The 20,332-nt window shown below is 42.4% G+C and overlaps 1 protein-coding gene across 3 annotated transcripts; it reads left to right on the plus strand.

Moving 5' to 3' along the window:
- Positions 1–2,138: 2,138 nt before the first annotated feature.
- Positions 2,139–19,396, plus strand: pik3ap1 (phosphoinositide-3-kinase adaptor protein 1). 3 transcript variants are annotated; one of them, XR_014553672.1, is made up of 18 exons: positions 2,139–2,250; positions 3,535–3,960; positions 5,396–5,637; positions 5,992–6,136; positions 7,186–7,328; positions 7,612–7,744; positions 7,905–8,101; positions 8,473–8,641; positions 8,741–8,809; positions 8,906–9,145; positions 9,234–9,290; positions 10,037–10,236; positions 10,342–10,441; positions 11,358–11,525; positions 13,443–13,513; positions 14,494–14,594; positions 16,607–16,810; positions 17,182–19,396. XR_014553672.1 is itself a non-coding variant. In XM_083658548.1 (17 exons), the coding sequence occupies exons 1-17, from the start codon at positions 2,220–2,222 to the stop codon at positions 16,716–16,718; spliced, it is 2,604 nt and encodes an 867-aa protein (XP_083514674.1). In that variant the 5' UTR covers positions 2,139–2,219; the 3' UTR covers positions 16,719–19,396. The 3 variants fall into 3 exon arrangements, 2 of the variants coding, with proteins under 2 accessions (XP_083514674.1, XP_083514675.1); XM_083658548.1 differs by having other exon boundaries at positions 16,607–19,396; XM_083658549.1 differs by having other exon boundaries at positions 10,040–10,236; positions 16,607–19,396.
- The last annotated feature ends 936 nt before the right edge of the window (positions 19,397–20,332 follow it).

Below are 20,332 nucleotides of genomic sequence, written 5' to 3' on the forward strand. Positions count from 1 at the left end.
AAAAAGTATTGTATTTGGAACGAATCATTCACTGAGGAATAAACCGAAATTAAATCTGATGCTGATTGAACAAGATAAACATAGAGCAGGTTGAAGAAACAAAGCTTTTGGGCGTAATCTTGGATAGGAATTTGTCATGGACGAAGCATATAGATACTGTGGTTGCAAAGATGGGGAGGAATATATCAGTAATTAGGAGATGCTCAGTGATCCTTCCATCACAATTGATCAAACTAGTCATTGAGACTCTAGTCTTATCCCATCTAGACTACTGCTCTATTATCTGGTCAAGTGCAAACCAGAGGGACCTGGGAAAACTGCAGCTGGCTCAAAACGGAGCAGCTCGGCTTGCCCTTCAATGTACATCAAGGTCAGATGTAAATGAGATGCATGTCAAGCTGTCCTGGATGAAAGTCAAGGACAGGCTGACAGTATCACTCCTTGTCTTTTTAAGAAATATCAGTGTCAAAATACCCTACCTGTTTATATACTCAACTAAGATTAAGCTCAGATACACATGAATATAAGACGAGACATGCCACCAGGGGTTGCTATCAACTGCCTAAAGCTAAAAAAAAGAGTCAATGCAAAGGACAGTGTTGTATCGAGCAATGGTAGCATGGAATGCACTGCCAGAGAAGTGAATGTAATGCAAAAGTAGTGTAATAAGTAACAAGTTACTCTACACAGACAGTAATATTGTAAAGTAACTTGTTACTTTCAAATGAAAGTAAGTAGTAATATGTAGTATATATATATTTGGAAAGTAACTTGCCCAACACTGTGTGTGTGTGTGTGTGTGTGTGTGTGTGTGTGTGTGTGTGTGTGTGTGTGTGTGTGTGTGTGTGTGTGTGTGTGTGTGTGTGTGTGTGTGTGTGTGTGTGTGTGTGTGTGTGTGTGTGTGTGTGTGTGTGTGTGTGTGTGTGTGTGTGTGTGTGTGTGTGAGAGCATAATAGCCCATAACAATTTTAAATAGAGCAAAAGCTTTTTAACAATAAATATATTAGCAAAGCATAAGCAGTCATGAATTTACATTGGTTTAATTCACTAGCTCCTCTCATAAAGAGCCTGCAGAATCTGTGCAGATGGACACACTGTACGTACAGCTTGGAGCTAGCAGCTTGTTTGCAGTAGCCTACATGCAGGATTGACTTTGTGGACTTTGTGTGGTTAAAACGCTCTCACAGTCACCTCCTAACATCTTCTCACAGTTAATTCTCAGCTTAGCTGTACATGTTTTACAGTAACGTCACTTGTTTTCTTTCTTCTTCTTTTTACGATATTGTAACAATATTTAGAATATGTCTAGTATTTAGGAAAGTGGGCAGTGTTGATTAATACATACTAATAGGGACAGTACATCTGACTATACTAAAAGTCTGTTATTGCCTTGAAAAGTAATGATCTGTGTGTTTTTGCCATTACGTTTTCTCTGATATCAGTCTGATCAGTTCTAGTTGACTGTCAAGCCTTACATCTAAGTAAGTTATTGTTGTAGCATTACTATTTTGAGGGCATGAATTTGAACTTCTTTTTTTCTGTTTTGTTTTTTTGCTTACATTAGGAAACTGGCCTTGACACACAGCACCTTGTAGAGGAAGTGAAAAAACAGAACAAGCATGTCACCAACACAACAGGTGAATAGGTATCGGTGTGTGTGTGTGTGTGTGTGTTTGTGTGTGTGTGCGTGCGCGTGTGCATGCGTGCGCGCGCGTGCTAGAGTAGTATGTTTAGAAACAGAAAGCAAGTCTGTATTGAATGTGGTTTTCTGTGTGAAAGCCAACAGTCTTATCTGTCAAGGTCTGTGCCTGGATGCCTCACTAGTAAAGACACACATATTTATTCTCTGTGGTAATGATTCAAGTGCTCTATCAGTTTATTTGTGTTTGTTTTTCTGGTCGTTTTCTCTCTTAGAAGTCAGCTATTCACTCTTCGAGAGAAGTGGCTGATGACCACAGGCGAACGTAACCGCAGAAATTGGCACATTCTGACTCGTCTGTGTGACATTTTCTCACTTCTTCAACTGTTTCAGGAAGTGACGCAGAGTCACCGAAATCAGGAAACTAACTGCTGCTATTAATATGACAGAGCAAAAGGCTCTAGAGCTGGTGAGAGCTAGTGTACTCTCAGTCGAAGACGAAAGGGGGTTCAGTCAACTGCACAAACTAGAGGGACATACTTGGGCAAATGTTGAGAGTTGATGTAGTTCCTATACGACCATGGAGGAAGTTGTCTCAAGCTTTGAATCAGGTAAAACATTATTTTTTTACTATAATTGTTTTTCAATTCAATGTCGGCTGCTGAAGAGATATGTTTACAAACGGATACATTTACATAAACAAGGTACTATAGCGCAGATCACTGATGAAGTCATATTTCAGACAATTATGTTTTCTTATCTTTGCATTTGTAAAATGATACAGTATGTATTTCACTCAAGTGTATTTTACGATTTCTACTAATTCATAAAGCACTATCTGCTTACAAAATGAGGAAGTAGGCATCATATCCTTCCTGCGTGCTTCAATAATCCATATGTCTGAAATGTCATAACCCCCCCCCCCCCCCCCTCTTCCCTGCAAATCGGTATTCAAATGAAGAATTTAGTTGGTTCATTAACAAACAGATGGCAAGTGTCTCTCTCCCCCGTCAACACTGTGGACAGTGATGAAGGTAAAATGCCAGGTAGCATGTACGGGGGTGAACTTGACCTGATTAAACACCGTGTAATGAGTCAAACAAAATTACTCTGACCAGTGTTGACACAGAGCAATGTTTGCACAACTCCTTATTGGCTCGGCGCTGAGATATCAAACAGATCGGCCATTCATTCTTTTCGCCACATTCACCTTGAAATTCCACAGAGCTGGCCGGGACAGCTGCTGTGTTGTGGAGCCTTTCCACTACAAACACTACAGACCTGCTGCGACGTGGAAATGAATACATAGTGTCGCTACTGTCATGTCATTAGTGCAACGTTTGAGCCGATTCATTCTGCAGAGTGAAGTTGGGTATGGGACAATCGGAAGGATCTAGTGATTCACATTTTCCAGTCATACTATTTTGCACTGTAAGATAATCTGATTTTAGGTTAAGTTGTTAAGTAATCCGTTATTGTCGCCTTGGGGAAATGTATCTTCTGCATTTGACCCATCCTCTACTAGGAACCCGTATATTGCTGTCAAGAACGAAACGAAACTAAACCCTTCCTAGAACTAGAAGCAGCGGGAAGTGCAGCACCCGGGTCCTACTCCAGTTTGATTGCCAGTGCCTTGGTCAGAGGCACAGACAGGAGTATTAACCCTAACATACATGTCTTTCATGGTGGGAGGAAAACGGAGCACCCGGAGAAAACCCGCACGAACACGGGGAGAACATGCAAACTCCACACAGATAAGGCCCCGCAATGGACCGGCGTTCGAAACCAGGATGTACTTGCTGTGAGGCAAGAGTGCTAACCACTGAGCCACTGTGCCGTCGATTATGTGCATGCACGTTCACACTAATCATACGCTATATTTTTCTGTTTTTCAGCAAAGCCCGAATCCCCCTCGAGGTGTGAGCTGTTGATTCTGCACACTGCCGATGCCGAGGAGTGGGCCACATATCTGCAGAAGATCCTCAAATCCTCGCGAAAATTCCACAAAAGGTCTATTGTGTCGTACTTGTTGGGCTCGGCCGATCGGCTCCACGGATATCACTTTGAGCATTTCCACAGCAGCCGATGCACCGTGCTGATGCTCACCGCGGTGTTCCTGCAGACCATCGGTGACCCCGAGCTGTGGGGAGCCCTTCAGAGACTCCTGCACCCTCCACACAGGGTGGTGGTGCTGCTGTGCGGCGTGACGGACGATGACATGCTCGCCCAGAGCTTTGAACACTGGCCGAGCTGGAGGAAACTGTACACCGAGGATGAGCCCGCTGTCTACATCTCCACCGTTCTGGAGGCCATCGCTGACAGTACGTCAAAAGCCACTTACATGTCCAATTCATACTAAACACCTTATGTGTGTTAAAGGAACACTCCGCCCATTTTCAACCAGCTTTGTATCATTAGAACATCAGTAGTATATCAGAAAACTGTAAACGGTTTTGAAGTCTGTCATTTAATTTGACAGTTATTGAGTGTTAAAGTGTGGACCAGTGACATCACTGGTCCACACTAACTCAAATGAATAACTCATTAACTCAAATCAACTCTCAATAACTGTCAAACTATTCATCATTCATCTAGTTTGACAGTTATTGAGAGTTGATTTGAGTTAATGAGTTATTAATTTGAGTTAGTGTGGACCAGTGATGTCACCGGTCCACACTTTAACACTCAATAACTGTCAAATTAAATGACAGACTTCAAAACCGTTTACAGTTTTCTGATATACTACTGATGTTCTAATGATACAAAGCTGGTTGAAAATGGGCAGAGTGTTCCTTTAAGGGAAGCCACTCCTTTAAGTCTTGGGGGCGAGCAAACATTTTTAACTGAGCGTTATTTTGCCCCCTTCCCGACAAGATGGCATGGTTGATACCAATGGACGTGGAAAAAATACTCACATCACTTTGAGGGATGCTGGGTTAGATAGAAATCATAGTAGGAAGAATAGAACCCGCACACACTTGTGCTCCAAAGTTGAATACTTTACTAAGACAGCGTTTCGAGCCTCGGCTCCTCATCAGGTCATCTTACAAACATTAAGTGTGTCACACCCATATAGACTCCCACAGGTCATCAATAGTGGATGGACCTACACAAAGGTAACAAAGAATTATATAAGTCATGCATCATATTTCATCATCATAATAATATATACATACAAAAACATCAATATCAGAGACTTCATAAATTAAATTAAATAAATGAAAAGCACAAATGTTTAACGTTGTCTTAGTAAAGAATTCAACTTTGGGGCATAAGTGTGTGCGGATTCTATTCTTTCTATTATGATACCAATGGATGCCTTGGGTCTTCTAGCTTCATATGATACCAGTATCTTCACTCCAGCTTTAAAACTGAGCCCGCGACAGCGGTATATATATAGTGGTATATTTTCAGCTGGTAGACCCACAAACTCCACCTATGGTCAAGGTGTCCATAAAATAGAATCGGCTGCACAAAACACCCTTAAATCTTCTCCATAAGGTTAAACATTTTAAGGAAAAAACATAAGCACAAGATTTAAGGGTACTTTGTGCAGCCGATTCTATTTTATGGACACCTTAACTCTGAGAAATCTTAACCTAAGGTGCTTTGCGCAACTGGGCCCACGGCATTACTAAGAAAACGACAACAAAACACCAACACCTAAACACACACACACACATGCACAGTTTTAATCTCTGTAACGCATTCAGTCGACTTTAGAGTAAAATAACCAGTCACTCTTTGTACTTAAAGGTAAACGGGAGGAGGCTGAACATCCATGTTGGAGTGAACCTCCAGCCACTGCAGAGCTGCAGGTCGCTCCGGTCACTTCGGTTGAGGATCCCACAGCTGAAGAAACAGAGTCCGCAGGAGAAGAAGAAACTGTCGCGAACAACCAAGAAAACCTGAGCTCAGACAATTCACCAAGCAAGGAAATGAGTTCACGCGCACACCTCACCTGCCTCACCGTTCAACCTAGCAGGGTCCTGTGTGGGGTAAGAAGACTGTGGCTGTTGATAATAATAATAATAATAATTCTGTAGTAGTAACTGTGATATGAATAAGAACTGCTTCCCCGAAGATGTCATGTGATGCAAGACTGAATTCTAAAAATCAACAGTTTCTCTACATAACTGTGAGAGATGAGTCAGTGTAGGGAGTTTTAGTGTTCACATTCTGTGTTGCTGTTGATTGAAGCCAAATATTCTGTTGTGTATTATCATTTAGCCCAGAATTAACTCCTTGTTTTCTAATTGACCAGTTCAAGAAAGCTTATGGGAAAGGAAAGAGTCTTAATTAATTAATTGGAAATAATTATCATACTCGTTCTATTTTTCCCTTTCATCCAGGACCAGGAGACTATTTTTATCATCCTTACGCACAAAATCGATAATCAGATGGCGCTTGAGGTGGAGTTTATATCTGAAAATATATCTGCAAAACGGGTCCCAGGGACGTTAGAGAATGAATACACTATAAGTGTCGCTGCACCTGGTAAGTATCTTCGTAAGATTTCCGTGTAAATCAATATCTGTTAAGTCACTATCTAAAGTAAAAGGTAAAGTCCCAACGATTGTCACACACCTGAGTGTGCAAAATTTGTTCTCCGCATTTGACCCATCCCCTGGGGGAGCGGTGAGCGGCAGCAGTGCCGCGCCCGGGAATCATTTGGTGATCTAACCCCCCAATTCCAACGCTTTGATGCTGAGTGCCAAGCAGGGAGTGCAATGGGTCCCATTTTTATAGTCTTTGGTATGACTCGGGCCGGGGATCGAACTCACAACCTCCCAGTCTCAGGGCGGACACTCAAACCACAAGGCCACTGAGCTGGTTTCTGAATGATAGTGACTTAACAATGGTGATTGAGCCTATGGCCCATTGACGGAAGCCTTTGCATTTTCAGTATTGCAGCATTTCTGAACTTGGTGTCTGTGGTGACACAGGGTGGGCGCAGCTAACACAATAGACTGCAGGTTATTGTAGGTTCCCCACAAGTCTTGTGTGAAGTAGGCAACAAGTTATTTCCGGTGTCTGCTAGCATTATGGGTGTTGGTTACCTCGGCCGAACAAACTGACTAATGTCACATAATGCAACAGTTACCGTAAGCCCCAAACGCACTGAAAGCGTTAATTGACGCATCAATTTCTGCACTGCAGGCATCAGATACCAAATACCAACAGCACAGAACCAGCAGTATTTTTGGGGGAAAGGTCACTCATTTATATGTAGGCAGGCACAATGACTGATGAATAAAAAGTGGTTATACCGTAGTTTTGAGCTCCCGTCAGTCAGAGGCTGTAATCGTCCTACCTGTCTATCAAGGCAGTCATCTCACCTGCAATTACCACTCATCGCCATAGGTGTCACCCAAGAGAACAAAACTGAAATCTTAACGATGATCACTTTAACGGAACCCATGTGACCTTAAACATTATCTGGCTTCATCCTTCATGGTTTGTGCGTCAAGCTGATGGCAAGATAAGGAGAACTTCTTTAATCGGATATCTCTGGTGCTCTTTAACCTGTTGTGTGTTTTCCCTAGATATGCCTGCTGGAGTGGTATCGCTCACTATGTACACTGATCAATCTTGTGTCAGCTTGAGGCCTGTGACATACTATACAAACATGGGACAAGTCAGTCACTGTCTGGAAAATGCTACTGCGCCCATGGAATTCATCTGCCAGGTGGGGCCTTTATGTCATGCAGTATAGTTGCTTTTATACAGACCACGATGGAAATAAGTTTGACGACTTTTTTTGTGATATCCTGATTGATTAGTTTGTACTGTATGTACAGTATGCTTGTGGTGTAATGTATTTTTTGATTTATCAAATAAATTCATTCAAACATTCATGAATACAGTAAATAAATAAGTGTGAACCTGATTCATTCACACCGTGAAGCTATTATTATTCAGGCAACAACAACAAAAAATCTCTCTGTTGACATTGTGACTTATATTTCCAGGCGTTCAACATCACAACCGATATAACAAAATCACTGGACGACATGCTAACAGACTCGTTGAAATCCAGAATGCCTGCAAATGGGCTTCAGCTGTTTGGAATCAAACAGATCGAAGAAAACAATATGGCGGCATGTGAGTACCGTACTCTGATTTCTGGCTCCATTAGTGGCCAATGAGCACTGCTCATTGAGCCGTGACAACGATGACGACGCTGAGAGTAATTACAGCTTGTATGAACCACGATCATATGAGAGGTGGAATCTGACTGAATCTGCATTTTTTTGTCCCCCAGATCAGCGTAATGAGGAGCTTCCCACGCTGCTCCACTTCGCTGCCAAGTACGGCCTGAAGAAGCTGACCAGCGTTCTCCTCCAGTGTCCCGGGGCTCTGCAGGCTTACAGTGTGATGAACAAGAACGGAGACTACCCAAATACGCTGGCGGAGAAGAGCGGCTTCTCAGATCTTAGACAGTTCATGGACGACTTTGTCGTAAGTTCACACACACACACACACAACAGTGTCCAGGGGAGGCGCGCCCCACACTTTGAAAACTGCTTTAACACACACACACACACACACACACACACACACACACCATACCTGCCAACATTATGTTGTGAAAAAGAGGCCCCCTTTGGGAGAAAAGAAATCCCTCTGCAACATTTTGCGGGAATACCATTATGTCGACTAACTCATCTTGGGCCACCAGAAACATTCCCGAGATCCGCAATTGGCCCGTGGGCCGCACCTTGAGAACCCCTGATGTATAGTATCCATGTACTGTGCTGTGTATTCAAGTCAACTTCATCTCATTCCAGTCAGTGTTGACCTGCTGTGTCTTTGTGTTCAAATCTATCTAGGAGACAGCGGACATGCTCAAGTCTCACATCAGAGACTCCATCAGTGCAGAGGACGGTGAGGACATATACGAGCCTATGTCTCAAGAGATCATCATGGGGTACTCGGGCTGCTCAGAGGACATCTATGAGTCAATGTTGGGGATCGACCCTGAGTGCGTGGAGGACCTATGTAAGACCAAGATGTTGTGATGATAATGGAAGTCGTGTTGATTGTAAGGACGAAGCGCTGACGATGCTAACTATAATGATGACTGTTCTGTCTTCTCAGATGAGGTGATGAATGCAGTAGAAGAGAATCAGAACCCTGAGGAACTTATGCTCAGAAAGTTCTTCCAAGGTATACAATAGACAGAGAATAATCAAAAATAATGACCTTAAGTGCTGTTTATGTTCCAGTAATGCATGGACAATATGGCTATGTTATGTCCTGTAGCAAAACCTGATGCAGATCACGTCCAAGATAACAAAGAGCACCTTCAAACTGAGGAAGAGGATGATGGCCAGGATGAGCCGGAGGAAGAGGAGGACATATACACCCTCAGTCCAGAGGATATCTATGATACTGTGGATGAAGAAACAACCTATATGCGAGAAATCTTGAACCGTCCACCAGCCCCCATTCCCAGATCTCAAATCCCTGAGTTTGATGACCGTAATACTTACATCTCTAGAGGTACTGTACAGTTTATTTTCTTTCAAAGCCTTCTCTCTTCTCTTCTCTAAACAAAAATAAATTGCTCAAGATTTTTTCTCTTCTTCAGTATTTTCGGAAAAAGATGCCACCCAGGGTACAGCAAGGACACTGGGACCATCTGAAGGTAGTACACAGTATTAAATAGCATTTGGAATCTTTTGACATATTTGTTGTTTTTTCAAGCTTTACTTACTTCCACTACCGTACATGAAATTAACATGCTCCACACCGGCGTTAGGCACATTAGCCTACCAGAGCTATATCAACTAAAGTATTTTAGGTTTACCTCCAGTAGTCTTAGGCCATGTTCAGACTAGGAGGCCAAATCTGATTTGTGAACTTTAATGACCTATTAATGATTCTAAGATTTAAGTAATTTCAATTTCAATTTTTATATATATTTATATCGTGAAGTGAACAGATGCCCTTTTCTTACAATCTAATTTGGCATTTAGCTAAGTTGGCTCCCCCCATTGAGGTTTAACCCAACCGATGAGTTTATTTCTGCCTCCAGAGCAGCTCTGCCTCAGAGAATTGCTTGTGTTACGGTGCGGCTTTGAAAGGGTTTCTCTGATCTATTATCACTACTTTGGCTTCGTCTCAGTCTCGAGTACATTCAGACATTCATTTACCACACTCAAAGACTGGCCACCGCGGCGCAAACTGAAATGTACATTTGGTTTGGACCGAGTTAGCATTTACCCGCATGACCAAGACTTGTAACTTCTTTCCAATAAATACAATTGGAACATTTTAAAGGCTGTGCATATTTTTGATAGGCCTACTCTCAGTTTCTGCGTATAACTGTGACAGGCTGAGTTCTTGCATAATAACTGACTAATTGAATAACTGCTCCTTCCAAATCCCCAGTAGTGCTGCCTGTGATGGATTCAGACAGCTCGCCTGTTCCAGACACTTATAGCGCGGTGAAGACACCAGGACAGAGGCAGCTCATCGCCCTGCAGGAGAGGGTGAAAGGGGGGGCGATCAGCGTAGACGAGGCTGTGGAAGAGTTCAAGGCCTGGCAGGTTGACCATGATCGGAGGGCCTTCTCCATACGCTATCAGCAGGTAGATATAGCCTACACAAAATCTGTCAGGAGCTGAATGGTGGTCATGGGTTCGATTTAATGTGTGTTTTATATGCGGTTTGTTTGTTTGTTTGTTTTTCTTCAGGAAAACTTGAAGAAATTACGAGAGAGCATCAACAGGCGTCACAAATTAAGAGAGAGCATCAACAAGCGTCAACAAAAGGAGAAGAAGACGGGGGAACTTGGTATAATTGTTTTAATAGTCCACAATATTGATTGATTTAATTTATTTGTCAAATTTCACTTAATGACACATATGCAATTCTACAGACAGAAGATTAATAAATACAGGAAATCGAAGGGAACTAAGTAACCCATGATCATTGATTTCAATTTCAATTTTATTTGTCTTTCTATCTAATATAAGACATTTTTTAAGCAAACCATTCCAGCTTCAGATACTCTTGAGTCTACCTGGCAAGCTATTCCACGGCTTGGTTGCTGTACAAGCGTGCTTCCCATTGACCACACTTAAATCTAGGAGGAATAAAATCAGTGGCGCCCCCACCCCTAGTGGAGTAAGTGTGCACCTTGCTCACTTCTCTTAAGTTATTAGCGGAATCCACGTGCAGTGTAAATGTTGCGTCCCTGTGTGACCAGTGGAAGCTGCGCAGCCATTGCGCAGGCAGCATTGCAAGTTCAGACCTAATTACCTAATTAAAATATCCGGCTCCAATAGGTCACCCACAAGGGGGGCTCTTTACACTTCCTGAAAGATTCACCGCAATTGCACGTGCGTCATAGTTGTGGGCCGTCTGTTCTCAGCTGAGATTTAATTCAAACGTCCTTACGTAGTGAGCTGATGTGGTCTTTCTTTCTTTTATTCTTCTTTTTAAGTTTGTTTCTGAGGGTTTTTGAGGACAGGAAGTGTGTACTGTACATGACAGCGCTGTGTCAGAAACACAGGCAGGGGAAAGGAATGTCCAGATGAAACGAGATTGAGGATTAAGAAATGCATACAATTTAAATAGAACAAGCAACGGGCGGCAAAAGGGAAAAGTGGTTTACATTGTGATTAGTAAATTATGTTCAGGAAAAAGAACAGGAAAAAGAAACTCTCACACACACAAAATAAATAAATGTGGTCTTTCTTTTTTGGAGAATACGAAATAAGTGCTCCGGTCCAGACGAACCGCTGGGGCGCGCGTGTGGTGACGCTGGAGTGCTCCGTGTACGACTCGACGCCCAGAGCGCTGGGCCCGACGCCTGCCGTGACCCACCCCATCCAGAGGAACAACTGGAAGACAGGCAGCACCTCCAGCACATCCAGTGAGTTTGGCCTGTTCTCTTCTCCCCAGTTGGCTTTGGTTTCCTTCCACTTTCCACTGACGTGCATCTCATCTCAGCTTGATTGTTGGAGACTCTACTGTAATTTGGCGTATGTGAGAGATTGTCTGTCTGTGTTCGCCCTGTGATGGACTGGCTCCATTCCCCCCATGACCCTGACGCAGGTAGAGAAAATGAATGAACATGACAGTTTATATAGCGTTCCTCCGATCGACATCAAAATGGCGGGTGCGCTGCTGGGGACCCAAGAAAGTGCAGTGCCAAATTTGGTGCCATTCGACCAATCGGATTAGAGAGTCGGGATTTGAGGGGTGGGTTGAGGGAATGTCTAGGCCGGGGGATCAGTAAGGGGGCGGGGCTATGGAAACTGGGCCCTAGCTTGGGATAGGAAGGTCGTAGAGAGTCAGGGTTCGAGGGGTGGGTAGATGGAGTGGATAGGCGCCTCTGGGTGGTGGGAAGGACCGTGGTGAGGGAGGGAGGTGCGCAGTTGAGCAATTGCCCGCTGCACGGAACCCCTCTGCCTTATCATAGTAGTGAGATAATGTGTATTACTCAGATATTCAAAGTGGAGTAACTGCTGTAATGTAACACTTTAAAGGTCAGTCTTCTGCCTGGCTTCCATAGAACTACACTGTGAAACCATGCTGATACATCAGGCCTTTTTTCTCAGAACGTTGTTTCACAACACAGAAACACTCAAAAAGCGGACTCCTGTTTAATTTGGCAGATGTCATTTCCCATTGACAAATAGCCTGCTCTGCTCTGCTGTGTCAAACATGATCAAAGCCAAATATTAGTTTGCAATAAGATGACTATTTGTGACTACTGTATTTGTATGAATTATGAATAAAAAAAAGACAACAAATATTTAAAACAGCTACGAGCAAGATTTTCGATTGTTATTAAACAGTCTAAATTTAATATTGATGCCTCACATCTTACCTCTAATATTAGATGAGACCAATGCAGAGTAGTCTCGCTTGAAAGCAGAGTGAATCGGCGAGTGTTGTCTTGATGATTAGTCTGTCTGCGGGCCAGTGTCATCAGGAAGTGAAATGAAACGGTTTGCGGCAGCCACTTCGGCCATAACCACAAAATTACAAAATTACTTTCAAACAAACTGTTAGAATATAACGAGAGATGTTCGCGAATGCAGAAAGTAGCGAGGGCAGCTGTTTTGGGTCTGTTGCTACAGCCGTAAACCGTTTCGATCTGTCTAGCAACTGTTTACAGCTGCCGTTAAACCGTTTCGCTCTGCCTAGCAACAGACCCAAAACAAGAAGGACGGCTTTCCCCTCCTGCTGCCCCTCGCTACTTTCTGCTCTCGCGAACATCTCTCGTTATATTCTAACAGTTTGTTTGAAAGTAATTGAGTAATTTTGTGGTTATGGCCGAAGTGGCTGCCACAAACCATTTCATTTCACTTCCTGGTGACACCGGCCCGCAGACAGACATGAGACAGACTAATCGTCAAGACAACACTCGCCGATTCACTCTGCTTTCAAGCGAGAGACTACTCTGCGTTGGTCTCGTCTAATATTAGAGGTAAGATGTGAGGCATCGATATTAAATTTCGACTGTTTAATAACAATCGAAAATCTTGCTCGTAGCCGCTTTAAAGAATGATTGTTTCAATAAGTCTCATGATGATCACATTACATCGTCTACTTGTTCTCTGCAAGCTTCTCCACGGCTTCACCTCGTCCTGCCTGGTCCCCCCCCCCCCCCTCCCCCCCCTCTCTGCAGATGTGTTGTCGCACTGTAACTCCTTTGTTGTTCAGACCGGAAAGGTTGCTTTCCATCCACATTCTGTGAAGTGGGCTGAGAGCGGATACCACAAGCGCTAACCTCAAACAAACTTCTGTATTTACACTAACTAACTTGTCTTTCTCTCCCCAGGTACTGAGAGCAACAGACTGAGCACACACAGCACCATTAGCAACAGCAGTGGGACAGAGCCCGAATTTGAGGTGAGCCAGAATCTACCCCCTCGGAATAATGACAGTCTGTGGAGGAATCGCAACCTTACTGTACTAACTACAGTAACTGCACTCCACAGGCAAAGTCACATGCTTTTACATCAGCGAGGCAGGATGTGTCCCATGACAGCCTGCATCTGCCCGAACCCTCACTTTTTCTGCTTGACCATACGTGGTGACAACCCTATAGACCCTTCTCACGGGGGCCATTTTGTGCCGAAAAGGCAGGGTAAACACAGGTGCAAGCAACACACTAATGAGGGTTTCCAACTTCCATGATTGGAATTTGGAAACCCTCATTAGTGTTTTGCTTGCACCTGTGTTTATTCTACCTTTTCGACACAAAATGGCCCCCGTGAAAAGGGTCTATTGTAGGCTATGGCGTGCGCTAGTGGTTGTAGTTAGTGGTTAGGTGCTTTATATTTCTAAGTGCCTAATATTTCAGCAGAATACACCCGTTATTATTTTAGAATTCATTTGTTAAAAGTGGTCCATCCATCCACAGCGCTCATCGCTGTGGTGTTTCTGCACTGCTCTTCCCAGAGATCACGTGTTAAACGCTGTGTCCCTGCTAACTACCCGTTTATTCGAAACGAACCCAAAACACACAATGTGTCGCTTCCTGCGCAACAGAGGATTTCTCCAGGGGAACAGAGCGCTTTATAGAACCGAAAATGTGAATGGTTTCGTGAACAGACTAATAGGTTGAATCACTTTGTGTTACATCAATCAGATGATAGAGGGGCAAAACATTTATATGAAAATGTCGCAAACTATTGCTCTAAAATTAAGTTTTCAAACTAGTACTACACCCAGTGACTTGACTGAAACCCCCTACTCATATTGTTAACGGATAATAACCTTCTAAATGAATGTGAACAATGAGTTGTTGAGTTTGTCAAAATGCATTGTTGGCTTCGTATTTTTTCAGTATGTTCACGCTTCACAGTATGATTGAATTCTTTTTAAAGGACACCCTAGACGGCTTCCCTCCTCCACCACGACCTCCACGGCCATCTGATGCTCTGCCCCTCATCCCTGCACCCAGGATTCCTCCACGGATCCCAGAGAGGTCAGTCTACACTTACTGATGCTGTGATGCAGAGCAATGCAATACCTTCACATTTCACTGGACTTCTGTTGTTAGGGAACAGTTTTAGACCCTAATTCCTGACAGCTATTGTATTAACAAATACCGCGACAGCAAATAAGCTAGGGTCAATTTAGAATATGTTAAGTTGAAAGGGTCTATACTCGTATTGACATTTCATTTCAACTGAAATTTGCACGGTTTATTTTTTTTATTATTTCTTACTTTATACTTTATATTTCTTTACTTTTGCACTCTCTAATAGGACATTTTAGATTTAATTTATCAAAGACAATATTACGCTGTACAGGTGGCAAAATGTAACGGTGCTTACGTGCTTGTAAGAGATGTTGTGCGTGGGATCCCACGCAAGGCGTTTATGAGAAGTGAGCCGGGCGAGTCACTTATCGCTTTCAACAGGAACAATATTAAACCATGTTAACCATAACTAAAAGTAAAGGCTCTTCGGCGACAGAAGCGGAAATGATATTGTGGCCAGGTTACCGGAACTCCCCGCCTCGTCTCCTTTCCCTTTGTGAACTACCTACTTCTGACTGTGCAACGCAAGACCCCCCCTTAATGGGACGACTTACACGTTGACCGCCTGTGACAAATTAGTTAATGCATGCTCTACATGCATTTTGCAGTTGCGAGTGTATTAAATGGCAAAGATAGGAGGCGCTGTTACGCCTTTTACAGTTACAGCATAATCTTGTCTTTCACAATGAATTGTAAAATGTGCAGTTTCAGATTGATTGGCCAACCTGTTGGGGAGATAAATGGGTGCAGTTTAATTCTACAATTTGCATCATCATTTGCATGAAGCTACAAATAAAGTGTGCAAATCTCTGTTTAAATGGAACGTCAATACTAGTACGGTATATTAAATGGTAAATGCAAATGACATTATTGAATTAGAATGTTCATTTTGAGCAACAAAAAAAACTCTAAGAATGTTTGAAATGAATTTCTAAGAATGTTATTCTGTGAAGATCATTTTGAAAAGAGAAAGTACTCAGTAGACCACTGGGGAAAGAGAAGTGTAAGCCGTGCTAAGTGTGATGAGAAACGTGATAATGAAGAGGAAATGTTCACCCTCGACTGCCTCTCAGCTGTGCATTACAGAGGAAACCAGTGTGTCAAGACCCTGACACTCTCGCTGTCACCTATGAATATCTCCCACAGCAGCGTGAAAGATTAGATACTGAAACGTTGCACATTTTCAAATTTAACCCGTCGTTTCAAAATATGATCGGTTTCACCATGTAAACAAACCAGTGGGGCAACAGGGGGGGACCATATTGCGGTGACATCTTTGGCCTTTGAAATCAATGTCAAATATTTTTAAACTGTGCAGTAAACATTAATGTCAGACAAAGTATAATCTACTGTACTGGTATTGGTCTTTATGTTGTATGATAGTAAGACTGCTACACTGTTAAGAGGAGAGAGGTTTGAAAACTACGATTGTGTTTTGAAACCAAGACAGTGAAGTCAAGTTTAGAACTGGTTTTTGGCAGAGAGAAAGAAGACATGTCAAATTACAGTTGAAATTCAAACTATGAGTCAGCACCTAACAATCTTATTGCACTGCAGGTTTGATATTTACACAGCTGAGTTTGGAAAATCCTTTTAGGGTTTGTAGTACCCTGAGTGAGATTCAATATCCACAAAGTCACATTTCTTTGTTTAATTCTATAATCATAATCATAATGATAATAATGATAAGCTTTGTTTACCAAGTCTCATTTAAATATGAATAACTGTCTCAATATTACTTAATATGTACTATGAATTCATAGTGGAAATCATAGTATACATCATATAGTCACCAGTATCAAACTGGATGGGAAAAGGCATGAATGAATGAGTAATTAAAAGCACTTCTCTGTTAGTATCATGTATTTTTGTTTCTATTGGTGTTTGTTTGCCTCGACGTGACGATCACTCACAGGAGGTCTGCGAGCTTACGGTGTGTGTGCTGTTTGTTCTAGGGTGCCAGAGATACTGCACGAGCGCTACATATCCTGCCCGACTCGAGCACTTCCTCAAAGACCCATTCAGAGAGGGAACTCGCCTCCCCCCATACCCCGCCGCACGCGCTGATCGACTCGTGTTGACTTTGACTGACTGCCTTTCTGTCTTCTGAAGCCACCTGCCAGTGACCTGACGTAACCTGATGTCTGCGTTACCTTTATGTAAGAGGGGATGTGATCGTGTGGCAGAGACAATGTGCCCTTCTGTGAGTGTTAGCATTATGACTCAGACAATGAATCCCAGCCAAGGTATTGATTGACAGAAGTCTACCTTGTGTTGTTTCATACAGTTGGAGGGCAAGGCCTGTGTTTCCGTGGTTTAGCACAATGATCCTCTATAACAGTGGTTCTCAATGTGGGGTCCAGGGACCACCAGGGGTCCTTAGGGGTGCTCCAGGGGGTCCGCAAGAAAATGGATTAATTGTTACACTTCAGCATTATTTCATTTACAAGAAGTTGTAACCATTAAAGAATGGAGAAGGATGACTTGTCTTGATCATAGTTTCACTGTTATCTCTTTACCTGCGATACAGATTCTGAATTCTGGACCAAATCGTCATCATCATCCTTCGGCCACGTGAGTGGACGGGACAAAATCATATCAAATATTCTCAGATTTGGGTCCCAGAGATTAAATCTAATCAAATTGGGGTCCGTGGCTCTGATGTGGACTAACTTAAGGTCCTTAATATGAAAAAAGTTGAGAATGACTGCTCTATAAAATTGCTATATCATACAATGAACATAATGTGAACACACAAGGGAAACCGGCCACATTGTGGGAGTTCCATTTGTTTTATTTTGGCTTTTTATGGATTCTTGTGTATGTGGTACTCAATAGTGAGTTTATAGTCACCTTATTGTACTTACATGTAATGGTATGTCTTACTGTAGGATTTTCTGTGGTATATATTTGTTTTTATAATAGCTGCATGATATTTTAAGATTTTGTTGTGTTATTTGTATAGTAGCTGGCCTCCTCTAAAAAAGGATCTAAAAATCGTAATTTAGGGCTACTTTAGTTTTACTGAAGGGTCTTAGGGTAAGGTATAAAGGAGGGTCAATAAAATATTGTCAGCATCAGAGAAGGTAAAAGTCTCAGCTCCTTTAGTAGAAAGAAGAGCATTGATTTCTTCCAAGGACATAGTGAATGGATGCACAGACGGGAAGCAGGCAGGAAAAATGTAGATAATGCAGGAAAAAACTACTACTCCATCCGGGTGGACCGGTAGTTTTTTCCTACACATAATGAAAATGAAATATCTTGTGAAAATCTAAGCTTGTATCCTCTTGAGTGTGATTATTTTGAAAGCCTATATGCAATATGAGGTTTGGTCACTTGATGGTGCTCCATACTGGATGTGCCCCATTACAGTAGGCCTAAATGGACTCTGTAAACTTTTTTTTTGCCAGTTTATCTTGATACCTTTTCCAAGTTTAATTGTTCTCATTCAATCATGTAGGAGATGCTGTTTAATCAAAAAGTGATGAATGACTTCTCTGTGATGAATACAAATGATCCTTGATGCTAAAATTATACTAACAGGAGGTATAGGCTACAGAGCCAGAGAGAGGAAAGACCAGTCAACCTATCCAGGAGAACGTGATTTCCGGTCAGGACTTTCAAAATAAAACCATTGAAGAATGGCATGCTGCAATGGCATTTGTGTGAGTTTTTCAAAGTGGGAGGTGGGCCTTTTTTCTTCATTCCAACATACAGTACTGTAACAGTACAGCACATTATTTCAACATTCAAATGTTCCCTGAAGTGAGAAACACAACTAACATACATAATACTTAACGATGTCCAGATCCTAATCATTTTGCAGTTCACTTCTTCTGCACCTTTGTGCTTGACTGTTTTCAGTATTGGTTTTGGTCCCTGATGACTCCAGAGAAGCCATCTTTTTCTTGAGCTTTCCGTGCTGTGCTGTATCCCTACTGGAGCGCTGCTGACTCTCTCACTGGCCTCTTTGGATCATCGAGTCTTTCCAAACTAGTATCTTCGAGGCCATTCTAGATCCCACAGTATTGCCCATTGGAAGGAGGATAAACTAGTTCAGGTATTAGGAGTAATGACAAAAATACAACAGAAATGTGCATCAGTACCTAGCAAACGTGCAAAAGAAGTTAACATGTTCCAATACTGTCTGGAATATGCACAGTTAATAAACAGCAAATGTGAAATTAGGATAGGAATTGAAATTATACATGTGGCATCCTAGCATTTACAACATAAGTGAATATATATATATAACAGTAATACTACTGTGACGGCCCTCTGCTTTGCAGGGCCTGCTTTGTGTGTATGTGGTTTCCCCTTCTCTAATAGACTACTTGCACAACTCCACTACTTCCTGAAATGAGTAGGGCATCTTGGTTTCCTGTCCTACACTATTGGATGAACTGATTAATGTCAGGTGTGCCTGACTGCTGCAGTCACAACAACAGTGATCACGATCACCAAAACAGTGCAGTAGCATTAGAAGAACTAAGTAGAATTAGCTAGCATGCTAGGTCAATTAACAACCTGGGTGACCAAACTGTAGCTAACATCATAGGCTAATAATTAACAAACACTTTATTAATGAGCTTAAACAATATAGCACCATCTTAGACAAAGTTAAAAACAAAAAAGCCATTAAAACCTTCAAATTTTAAGCGAACTTGATATGCTGCATCTATCTTGCATGTAAAGTGTTTTTTGTTGTCTTGTCTTGTCATTGTCTTTTTATTTACCTTGCTTTACTGTCTAGTGTCTATGTATCTGTGACTTTTATATTTGAACTGTTGTACAATAAAGAAAAAAAAACGTACACAACTAAAACGGGATTAGATGATGATTGGTTGGTTGGTTGATTGATTGATTGATGGTTGAATATGATTGGTGCAGATCCTGCACACTGCCTGTTCACGTGCATGTGCATTCCTTGAGCGAGCCAACAGATCATCCTAGGACTGCATGTGAACTGCGAATGGGCTGAGTCTGAGAGGTAACTGCGCTGGAAACTTGATGAATGAAACAACAAGCATTCAACGGTTTTGATCACTCGCCGGCAGAAACATAAATCGCTGAGGCAATCAGGTAAAAAGAAAAGCTTTCAGAGCAGCTCTTCTCCCGGAAATGTTTGTATAGTAACCACAAATCCCGTCAGAATTCAAAAGTGACGCCATTGTGCTTTTATTCTGAAGGCAAACTCGCTTAATTTCCGGTGTTGTGGTGAAGTGTCTGTGCCTTGACGCAGCGGAGTCTGGTTGTGTGGGGGGGGGGTGTGTGTGTGTGTGCGTGTAGGACAGGGCGCTGATACAGAGCTGCCCTCCCCTCGGCACAGCTCAGTAGAGTGCGTGTCTGCAGCAGAGACCACAACACTGGATTACCACCCCACTAAGGTAAGCATGGTCTTCATTTTGCTTTGCTCATCACTGTTTGTGCGCATACTGTCACTCCGAACATACGGCTATCCACACGATTCATTGATTTCCATTCTCATGTTTTCCCCCCTCCTCTCTCACCATATGCCCACCTTTGCTACCTTGGCAGCGTAACAGCTGACTTTGTGTTATCGCCGTGTGTGTGATGCAAAACCGCGTCATTGAATGATGTAGCTAGCTATTTCTCACGCAGCATCATTCAGTCGCTGAATGTACTAATTTCAGTAGACTTTATCAAACAATTTATCTAAT

Source organism: Poromitra crassiceps (assembly GCF_964638095.1).
Source record: "Poromitra crassiceps genome assembly, chromosome: 22".
NCBI lineage: Eukaryota > Metazoa > Chordata > Actinopteri > Beryciformes > Melamphaidae > Poromitra > Poromitra crassiceps.